The sequence below is a fragment of the Vanessa cardui genome, chromosome 21 (genome assembly GCF_905220365.1).
Source record: "Vanessa cardui chromosome 21, ilVanCard2.1, whole genome shotgun sequence".
Taxonomy (NCBI): Eukaryota; Metazoa; Arthropoda; class Insecta; order Lepidoptera; family Nymphalidae; genus Vanessa; species Vanessa cardui.
The window spans coordinates 6423068-6434765 of record NC_061143.1 but is presented as its reverse complement, the minus strand read 5'-3'; the positions used below and the strand labels follow the sequence as shown (position 1 = coordinate 6434765).

The following is an 11698-nucleotide window of genomic DNA, read 5'->3' as shown; positions in this document are numbered from 1 at the left end:
ATTGTAACAACTAATTAATTTATAAAATGTATATGAAATGTTATTTAATTTACTTTTAATTATAGTCCCCTATTGACTTTTTTTTCTATTCCTTTCAACTTTAAGATTATTATATATAAAACATAACTTTTCACAAGAGTATCTTTCAAATTCACAACAGAGGCAATACTAACAAGTAGCTAGTTTTTTAACAAAGTTGGTGTACTGGTAATACTGGTATGAAAATTTAAAATAGTTTTCAAACATTTTCAATCAAGTAAAAACTTTTGATTTTATTTTATTTTAAGCCTATGCTTCAACACATAAAGTTTTTATACTCATAAGAATTAAGTCATCAAGGACATCTATTTGAGAATGAGCTCTGAATTTAAAATATATAATGCAACAGAGTTGTGGCAAGTAAGTTATAGAACTACAATAACACCCATCAATAATATTCTAATAAATAAGAACAGAAGACTATTGTAAAACCTATTATAACGAAGAACATGCTTACAAAATCTGTTTATTTCCAGATTGAAACCAGCTTACCCTCAATACCAACATTTAGTCAAAATCTTGATAAAGTTTTGGGTACTGGCGGAATACAATTGGGTTCTCTCATAGAATTGTTAGGCTTACCCGGGTCTGGGAAAACACAACTATGGTTTGAATACTAAGACTACTTACGAGTAAAAAATTATTATTCATATGTAAATTATATACTAATCTGGTTATTAACACTGTCTATTTCACACTGTTTATTTTTGTTAATATTTAACGAAAATCCAAATAAACTTATGAACCAAGAATGAAGTAATGTTTTAATGTCATTTTTAAATTTGCTTATAGTTTGCAACTATGTGCCTCTGTACAAATACCTGAAGTTCTGGGTGGCCTCAATTCAGAAGCTCTTTACATTGACACAAATTCAAACTTTACATTAAGTAGATTTAAGGGTAAGTATTTATATAGTTTATTGATATATCTATCATAATCTATGAACTGTTATATTTTGTGCTGTAGAAATTTTATTTTCTAGCTTAGCAAAATGTCAGAGGATTATGGATTCTTCAATAGCAATAAGCGAAGAACAAGCCTTGAAGAAATTTCATTATGTCAAAGCAATTGGAATTGAAAAGTTTTGTGCATTTTTATATCAACTACCCAATTTCATAAGGGATAAACCAAATGTAATATAAGTTTATAGTAACTTTCAATGGCATTTACTTAGACTATTTATTTAGTTAAGATATAAACAAATAAGTAAACTTTATTATCTTCTCCATGAGAACTATGCTTGCTCCCGCTGAACTTTATGCTACTTTACTTGTGTGGAAGTACTTAGTCCATCTGTTTGTCATTGTTTATATCAAAACATTCTCTGCTTTAACTAAGACTAGTCATCATTTATTTGACTAGACATACAGACATATTATGTCTGGCTAAATAAATGATACAAGGCTATTTAGTATTAAATAACCTTTGTAACATACTATTTCAATTTTAGGTGAAACTCATAGTCATAGATTCAATAGCATTTCCATTTAAAGACGGCATCTCTATGAAACAGAGAACAGGATTGCTATTTAGATTGATGGCAGATTTACAGAAGCTGACATTGAAAAATCAAATTGCTGTGAGAACTGCTTTTAAGTTATTGAACATTAAAATCAAATTTTACTTTTTTCTACAAATTTATACACCAATATACAAATTTAAAATACATTAAATTGTTACAAGAATATTTTATATAGGCACAAAAAAATAACTGAAGTAGTTTTTTTTAAGTATAAATTTATGATACTTGTTCTAATTTGAAATTAAAAACATATGATTTTCGGGAAAAAGAAACAAATATTAATGAGAAGACAAAAAAATTATTAAGTTGTTTCTTCGTGGTAGCATCCATCGGCGGCGCCCTTACTAAATAGGTCCTCTATTTAAATGTAAATTGCTTAATCTTAATTTGTTTTGAGTATTGTATAAATAAATCGGTCAAGTATTTCGTTTTGCAATTGTATACCTAATGTTCGCGTGTAATGTAATTTCTTTTTCAGGTTGTTTTAACAAATGAAATGACCACCAGAATAGGTCTATCAACAGGAGCAATAGTTGGTTCGTTAGGTGACACTTGGTCGCATCGTTGTAACATGCGTGTTCTTCTTTCCGCTCCAGAGCCCCTAGAGAATATAAGACTAGCTGCGATTCTTAAAAGTAATATTGTAGCGGAAGGCGTTGGAAAGTTTCAAGTAAACAATACAATATATTTATTTTATCATATTAAAGGATAGATATTGTTAAATGACGATTGAAAAGTGCTTGTAAAAGACTACTTGAATAAAGTATATTTTAATTGATTGAAATTATAATACAGGATCAGGGAAATTTCTTAGGTATTTACAAAATGACTCCCTTAATTGGATAGGTATTTTCGATTACTGGAAACAGTGCGTTGACAATTGGATCCTATTTAGTCGAAATATTTATTTGTTTATTTCCTTGGAGAATACAAAAAAATCTATACAAACTTCTAAGAATATTTTTTAACCATCATAGACATAGTTCTTATTATTTAATTATTATTTTTTTATTTCTGACTTGTATCTCTGGCTAATATAATCAAATCATCAATCATCAAAACATCTAAATATTCGAACAAAAATATTACATATAACTTTGTCATGCCTTGTATTTATATTCAAATTTTCTCTGGCTGTATATAAGCTCATATGTTAAAAGAGCACTTACAAAGAAGCTACTTAAATGTTGGATATAATTGATTGACAAGTTGATGTGGAATGTCTTAGCCAGAAGAATGCTGAATAATTTTCAAAGTAATTGTGTGCAATGTTTGAAACACTGCCAAGATTAGTGTTTTGTAAAACTTTTTAAATAAAAAATTGGAGAATTCTTTAGATACAATTCTACTTTTCGTAAGCAAATATTCCAAGTTTTAATAAGTAATAATTAGAGACCATTAAAATGTAACCATAATGACATTTATCTATTATCTGCCTTTTTAGCGCGAAAATGTACCTTGGTCTATTATTTCGTTTATCTTTAACGTTTTTCAATATTTTGAACAAATTACGAAGGTAATATAAATAATGTAAATAATTGTTTTTCCAGATAACACACGAGGGTATTCGGGATGTCCAATAAAATACGATTGAAACATACATAGTTTTATTAATAATGTATTTATGTATATATAATACACCGTAAACAAAACTACAGCACCAATAAATATCTCATTTTCACAAAAATATCAAGCTTTTATTTCTACACATCTCAACAGTTATATAAAGGCAGTTTCACATCGGGACTTAGCTTTTTAAGTGCAATAATACAAACATTCAGTACATTGTAGTCTTATTATGCTTTTTCTTAAGAAACAATAGTGAGTAACACCCTTTTGTAGTCTCCTTTCGTATCATCCTGCAAAATATTACATTTGTTTCTGTAATAGAACTAATCGATAACATGCATTGTTTAAAACATTTATAGAAAAATAATTTATAATTTGCAAATAAAATATATAATTTATTTTGCAGGATTAAGCACAAAGTGTGACTAGCACATTCCTGAAGTCACCATCTAGGTCATCCTGTAAAGATATTGAAAAAACCAACACTGTAACAGTAGCAAAAATAATACCGAAACTGGCCCATAATTTCTATCGATACATCACACAGCGTGCATTGAGATTAGCATGAGATTATAAATCACACATGAGATTAAATAATTAATATAACTTAAAAAACATAATAATCTTTTTCAAAATGCATCAATAAGTAAAGTGTACCAAAACACATAAATAGGGTACGACAGATTATAAATATTTACACCACAGGTCATACATGGTAGTGGCGGCTGTAATACAACTTATTTAGTCTGGGGTAGGGTAGCCTTAGTAAGACATTGTAGATAGGAGATAACCGAGTGAACCTTCCATCTCCTCCTGAAAAATGGGAACAACTACTTGTAAAAAAGCAACCTCCACACTGAGGTACCAGGCACCATGCACTCGCGACACTAAGCTGTTAGCTACTGTGCAGAGAAAGTTACGTGACAATGATAAACATAAGCAAAATATACAGATCTTTATGAAAAAATAAATTTACACTCGGCATGGATAACCTAAGGTTTGGTCATACTGAAAACAATTTTTACAATAATCGTCTTTGAGACTATTAGGGTAAAGTATATCAAGTTTGTTTTCAGTGTGCTCGTACCCTAGCTCTTAAGAACCTAACAATTGACAAAAAGAATGTAGTGAATTAAAATCTAGGTGATCTCATTCGTTGTCTCCAAGACCATCCTTGCCAACACTATTTACTCAACAAGAGTCAGTAAAGCCTTCTTGTAATCCCCGGAAGTGTCGCCCTGCAATCAAAATGTTTCACTATTCTGAACGCTGTCTAATTATTTTGTCGAAAGCAATAATCAGCAGTAAAAAGATGCTTGTTTTTTTGGTCCCCGATTATAGCAAAGGAGAGTAATTATACCCGTGTTTGTATTTACTACCTTAACCCGATTTTGATAATTGAGTTAGATTCCTAAAAACACCTTATATGTCAAAGACTGTTTGGCAGATATTACCAAAAGCCTATTATAGAGAAGGTCAGTCTTCGTTACTTTAAAAGCGACTATTAGCTGATTCCATAATGTGGTATGAAAATCCCACTACATTTTGAGTATTTTAATAACTTTTTTCTATTTAATGGTAAATAAATAAACAAATTAATGTTAAACAATTTAACATACACGCTTTAAGACATTATCATTGAATTACATAAAACCATCGTTAGAAAACACATTTTGTAAAATAATTAATATTCATATTAAAACACAAAACAACTGACTATTTATAAGGAGTTGAGGTTTGTATTTAGATTTACATATAAAAAAAAAATAATGGAATACATAAACAGATCTGTATATACAATTATTGCTTTGAGAATGATGAGAATTCTTAATAAATGGAGAAAAAATATAAAGTGACATGATTTTGTCTCATGCTGATTATTCAATAAAAGTAAAGTAAAGCTGTTATATAATTAACTTATTTATTATTTTATTCATATCATAGAAAGTATGGGTCAGCATCTTGAAAATAGTTTAAATTTTACAATTAGGTTTTACATGCCATTAGTAACACAAAACAACAATAATAATTGGGTTAGTTTGATAAAAAATATTTAAATCTAATGAATGACTATAGCCCCGCTACACAACTAATGACTTCTGTTATTTGTGATGAATGTGGGTTAATCACCTTGAGTTTTTTCACTACATAAACATTAAAAAGCCAATATGTGATTCAATTATTTAATAAACTGTATTGGTAGCTATCAAAGTATATACAGTGAACTAATATAGCATCCAATTCAGCTACTATTAAAAATGTATGGAAAATATTTGCTACGAATATAAATAAGTGAATGTTACTCACAGCGATCCACTCCTCCAGGGGTTTGCCGTACTTGTCTAGGAAAGCCTGTTTGATGTCACCGAGATCGATCTCGGAACGGCTTACGACAATTCTGATGAGGGTTTTGTCGTTGGTTCCCAGACCCTTCATAGAGTAGTACAGACGTTCCGCGAAGAAACCAACTTTGCTCTTCACACACTTGACTAGAAAATAAATAATTTCATCGTTAATAAATAATAAATAAACTGATGGCATAACAGGCGAGTCTTTGGAGTAAGAAAATAATATTAAAGTTATGAAATAAAGACTGAAACGAATGAATTATTGTATCCGCTCATGACTTTAAATATTTTCCAGTTAGTTGTTTTCCTATGTAGGTTCCTATGTAGGATTCCATTTTAGTCTTTGCTTATAAGCATGTTTCAATATATGACATCTTATACCTTCTCGTAGCAATATCTAAGAATACAAAAGTGCAATCATTTAAGATAAAAGATAAGGTCGGTTTATTTTTAGCAATAGTCAAAACATGTTTTTTTTTTTATAAAGCAATTCCGTGCTCTGTATATAATGGCTGCATGAGTCATCGCAAGGTCACAGTTGACTTCCTATTCTAGTTACAATCTAACCTTCACTTCTTATACGTCATTAATGACTCATTATGAGAATCATTTACAGTTTTTGTTATTCCTTGTAAAACGAAATACCGATTTCTGTGTTATCTGTGAATAGCTATGTGATGAAGCAATTACTTAATGTAAATGTCGCTTTTTTACTTATAATGTGAAGTACCTATCAGAAAAGGGAATGTTTGTTATTGTATCTATATCTTATCTAATATTTGACTGTCTCATTGTTCGATCTATAAGCCCGAAATTCCTAGGGTTGAAATCAAGGTCTGGCCGTTACTTTTTTCTCGGAAAGCACGTGATGCATTTTGTTCTGTCATGACGCATTTGCCGTTCCATCGGATAATAGAGTGCTCCTGTATTTGCGGACACAAATGCGTGTATAAGTATGCACTATAATGTGCTCTGCGGAGTTGCCTACTCTTGAGATTAACCGTCATAGATATAACTTGGGAAGACGAAAATAACGTTATTCGTCTTCGATGACGTTATTAGAAATTCATGAAACAAGTATTTTAATGCAGTAACAAAGTTAGTAATTCATGATAAGAGAAAGTCTTACGAAATTGATACTTTAATTCGCTTAAATGTATTGTATTCTTTTGTGAGTAATATACATACCGATAGCAAGCATTCCCTTCTCGACGCTTCCAGAGAATTCCTTCTTGATTGTCTCTTCAATATCTTTGCCGGTCAAGGCCTCGTATTCAGCGAAGATCTGTAACCACACAATTGTTCTAATGTAACTTATACCAGAATAATGATAACACTCTTTGGACTATTCGGTAAGGACTGGACATAAATAACCAGTTATTGCATATCAAATATAGAAATTGGTTTAGTTTTGGTTCCCCGCCCTCCTTTTTGCCTTTACGGGGCACCGGGGGAGTCTATGATGATTTTGGATGCGCTACAGAAAAAATCGAAGTTAACTTTCGTGACAACCAAACCTGCTATATTAATGACTATTTGTTTTACACCGAAAATTAATCATTTTATAATATTTTTTTAGACAGTGCATCAATCAAAATTTTAACAATAACATAAGGTGGAACATTTACAATTTACATGTGGATTGTGTATGCTATACTTCTAACTTTATAACAACAAAAATGTAAAATGTACTGATTTGAATTGAAACTATGATGCAGACACTACGTTCTTTATCATCTGAGCCATCGAGGCTAATTAACAAATCGTATTGTTAAAATTGTATGAATATATGAATAATACATGAGACGTCTGTGACCATCATTAAATTATTTAATGCATAATGATAGTGAGTCAGCGAGACTTTCGGCATATCAGCGTTTATTTTTCGAATTAATTATATTTTACACGTACATACGTAATTGCGTGTTACATGTGTGTCTAATTGGAATTTGGCTGTATGTATAGTACGACACAAATTAGATATAGCATCGGAAAATGCAATGGAATGAAAATAAAACCGATTACTGCCGATTTACACAACCAATAGAATAGCTCTCTATAGCGCCATTCGACGCTATTCGTCGCTATAGATTCACGCGTCAGAGGAAGCAAGTGCATGTAAATCGACGTGTCAAATTGACGAATATATTAAGTTATATGATATTGCAAGTTATAACCTTTGTGCAAAGATCATATTCGCATGAAAAATAAATATTGGGATAGCGTACTCGGATATGATCGATAATTCGGATGTGATCGGTTTGAATTTTGCCGATGCTACATCTAAGTTGTGTCGTACTATACGTAATTGCGTCTAACATGTGTGTCTAATTGGAATTTGGCTGTATGTAATGTGATAACTATTTTTTTTTACATATATGACAACTGCCACACGAGTGACAGATTGCACAGATATTTAATAGCATAATTATTGACATTGGTATATAAAAGTGGTGCCTATTGTCTTTGTTATATTTATTTTCATTAATGTACACTATTCGTACCTAAATGACACAAAATAAAAATATAGCTTACAACAATAATTTAAAAAAAAATTGAAATATGTGTCATTTTAGAATACCAAACGGAATAGAATGAGGAAAATACTTCCATATTGATTTAACAAGAATGTTTTTCTGATTGCTTGCGATTTATTTATAGTTTATTCGTCAATGTTTCTGGCTTTCGATCACTTGTATTACTATAGTACTTATAATATACGTATTTAGGTGATTCATACACGATCAATGACTGATTTATTCTTAAGATTCAAGCTTTATTATTAAGATTTGCAATCTACTTTTTAAACTTACAACAAATATTTATAATATATTTGTAGGTAAGTATAAGATAATAAAGTTATTTAATTTTATTCATTAAAGTAATATAATCAAGAACTCAATTTAACAAGCGTGAGAAGTTCCAAGTTAAATATTCGTAGGTATTGAGAAGAACTCTAATGATGAACAGACCTTTATTCTAACATTCTTTGAAATATATTTATATGCAATTAGTTAAAGATAAGCAGTAGTTATTTACGGATTGCTTTTTTAAATATCGAATATTGGAATGCATTTAGTTTACTCACTTGTCTCAACTGCTGATAAGAGCGTGTGATAAGGATGGAGTTGAAGACAGACTCGTCTGTGCCCCACTGTCCCTCTCCGGCTGACGCCAGCGCCTCAGCGTCGGCTTTGGCCGCGCCCTCGTCGACTCCGGCGTTCTCATCACGGTTGGCCATGCACAGGGACACGCATAGACGCTTGAAGTGGCCAGAGGTGTCACCCTTAAGGTCCGATTCCAGGCTCTTGCCATATACTAAAAAAAAAAAAAAACAAATAGACAATAGATAAAATTTGGAACACAAAAAAATGTTATTTTGTTTTAATAAATTAATTATCTGTGTAATAATTTTTGACATAATCTGTGCTATATTTCATTTTTGTATAAACAAAGAACTCTTTATATCCAATTACTAATAATTATTGGAATTGAATACAATATTCAATTTAATGCTTTGCTTTATGGAAAAAGCAAAAAAAAAAACATGGTCATCAAATTGTTCTACACGTAAAACTAAACAATTTCATTAGTCTAATTACTTTTGCTCACGAACGCAAATTTCCCATTGGCTATGAATGCTAATGGTGTATGACGGCATTTCGTACCAAATGACCTACTAACTCATGGTCGACCGGCGCCAATATAACAATATATAAAACAATATAATATTTGTATTATACACATTAATTCCATTAATTGAAAATAATTCAAAACATAACATGAGTCTTTCATTATTTTTAACACGCTTCTATAAGTTTGGGCTGTACTTATGTATCTATGTAGAATATTTGATCGCGATTTTCAGCTATTTCCAGAAGTCTAATTAATTCGAAACTTTGCATACGTATAAATGTGATGACAATGCAATTACCCTGTATTTTAAGTTTTATTTTTATATTAAAATTAACTAAACTATAATCAATCTTTAACTTCAAATATTCATTAAAGTTTATAACATACTATTTTTAGGGGTTGATGTTAGATAAATAATAGCTTAAACCAAGGGTTCAGGCTTACTTTATACCAAATTTAATCGAATTAGTTTAGTTAGGTTTGGCTGTGGAAGAGAAACAGCAGAGACATTACTTTCGATTGTATAATTATAGTAAAGATAAGATAAAATTATACAACCTTATCACATTAATTGACATGTATAATAATAATTTACATTTTACTCGATAAAATACTTTCTATTGTTCTTACTAGCTGTCAAGTAATCTGATTATTCAAATAAAGAACATATACATAACAGAACGTGTCTTTAATGAAATACTTTCACGTAAAATAGTCGTTATCGAGATTCAACAAGAAAAGCAGTTATTACAACCTATTCTACAATGTATTGGGTGAATCTAATGCGTAAGTGCATTTCATTTCACATTTAATGCTTACTGTATATAACAATCATATTATTGATTTTAAAAATAAAACTATTATAGATTAGCATCACGCAACAACGTCGAACGTGTGATCACAACTCGTGATCTATCCTGTTTACATGTAGGTATTTTAAACTTAAATATTTACTTTTAATGTAAGGTAAGTTTATATGTAATATGATTTGATTTATGGAGTAAAGTAAGTTCTGTTAGATGTATTGCACTAAGTCGTTTGCGTTTTAATAACACGTTAATGTTATGGTGTATGGTTAATAGATTTTAAGTAAATTATGCACTGCGCAGTGCATTACGTGTTAGACGCATCGCATGCAACCTTCAGAAGTTTTTTTTTTCATTCCATAAGAGTGAATCTTACTGGTGTATGAGGGTTCGACCCCAAGCAAGCACTACTAAATTTGTAATGTGTTTGAGTTGGTTATGAGATGAATTGCAAAGAATTATTTAAAACTATAAACTATTGAGACAACATATTAAATTTTGTAATGGCAATCTGAATATTAATATATTTGTTTGTGAATTAATTATGAAAGGAAATGGATATTACAGCTCGAGTTATTTACCCGAAATATGATAATTACGAAATGATAAGTAGAACTCACATTGCCTCCATACCAGTTGTCTGGCAAAATTAGCGATAGAATTTCTATGTACTCAACGAAATAAATATTAAATTTTTCATAACAAGCTTATTTACTAAAGATCACATATTTCTAAAATTGAGGAATTGTGGTTTTTTTTGTAACTCTTCACTGAAAAAAACAACTAAAAGCCGGTAAATTTTTCACCCGAAAGTGCAGCGCGTTTCGGAGAAGGTTTAAATATTTAAATTTAAACTATTATCATAACAGCCTGCATTTCATGTTCTTGTACAAAAATTTTGTCGGCAGTTTTGTTTTCTTGGAAACAAAATTAAAAGCGGCCAAATGTGCAACCAGTTTATAAGCGATTCCAATATTAATAGAAATGTCAATGACCTCAACTTGTCAATTGACTTGAAAATACGGTTAGCAAAAAAAAAAATTTTAACCTAATTTAATCACATTGATGTAATACATACATATATAATATAGTATTTGATTATGTTAACATACATTGTTATAATGAACGAGTTTAATTGTTATAGATGAAATTTATACACAATAAAAAGCAACAAATTAGATGATTATGATAATCATAAGAGTATAAGGAACATTATAAGATATATAAATATTAAAGTTTAATATATTATATTACATTGGATTATATTGTTAATAAGTGTATTGACAAATTTAAATGATTGACATGATGTTTCCATGAACTGGAATGTAATAAATTTTAATATTGATATAATTAGTAGAAAGTTATCAAATCGAAATCGCAAATTGTTAAGAAAATTGTACGATCATAGATTTCTAAACAAACTGGTTTAATATAAATGTATAAATGAACCCACGATTGTACATTGAAACGAACATAATTAATGGTATCCGGTATTAATAGCGGATTTGACGGAAACGAATATTTTGTTTATAACGGATTATTTAAATTTGATAAAGTGTTCTGTAACATTCCACATTAGTAAGCCAAATTTGATGAGACAATTAATTAGGTTACTTATAAACCGTTTTATGTTAAAGTCTCAAGATGTATGGTAGAAGCAGTTTAATGTAGGCAAGATACAGTTTGCGAGGCCCTTGTTGTTTTTTTTTCAGTACTCTGTTCCCCATGGTAATTTTGTACTTTTTCAAATTTCGGACGCGAGGCCCTTTGCACCGTGG

At 30.1% G+C, this 11698-nt stretch overlaps 2 protein-coding genes across 6 annotated transcripts in view; one reads left to right on the top strand and one right to left on the bottom strand.

Moving 5' to 3' along the window:
• The first annotated feature begins 258 nt into the window (after positions 1 to 258).
• LOC124538699 (DNA repair protein RAD51 homolog 3) lies at positions 259 to 3613 on the top strand. 2 transcript variants are annotated; one of them, XM_047115841.1, is made up of 7 exons: positions 259 to 399; positions 516 to 646; positions 832 to 938; positions 1006 to 1172; positions 1490 to 1618; positions 2040 to 2231; positions 3112 to 3613. In XM_047115841.1, exons 1-7 carry the CDS (start codon positions 355 to 357, stop codon positions 3142 to 3144), a joined length of 804 nt encoding a protein of 267 aa, XP_046971797.1. In that variant the 5' UTR covers positions 259 to 354; the 3' UTR covers positions 3145 to 3613. The 2 variants fall into 2 exon arrangements, with proteins under 2 accessions (XP_046971797.1, XP_046971798.1); XM_047115842.1 differs by lacking the exon at positions 516 to 646 and having other exon boundaries at positions 290 to 399.
• The window catches only part of LOC124538697 (annexin B9), a 26805-nt gene continuing 18258 nt past the window's right edge, over positions 3152 to 11698 (bottom strand). The window contains exons 5-8 of one of the 4 annotated variants that reach the window (XM_047115840.1): positions 8567 to 8796; positions 6667 to 6763; positions 5438 to 5619; positions 3152 to 4368 (exon numbers count right to left, since the gene is read on the bottom strand). In XM_047115840.1, coding sequence (XP_046971796.1) covers positions 4318 to 4368; positions 5438 to 5619; positions 6667 to 6763; positions 8567 to 8796 — 560 coding nt within the window. In that variant the 3' untranslated portion in view covers positions 3152 to 4317. The remainder of the gene's footprint in view (positions 4369 to 5437; positions 5620 to 6666; positions 6764 to 8566; positions 8797 to 11698) is intronic. The other 3 variants (XM_047115837.1, XM_047115838.1, XM_047115839.1) reach the window with 3 other exon arrangements.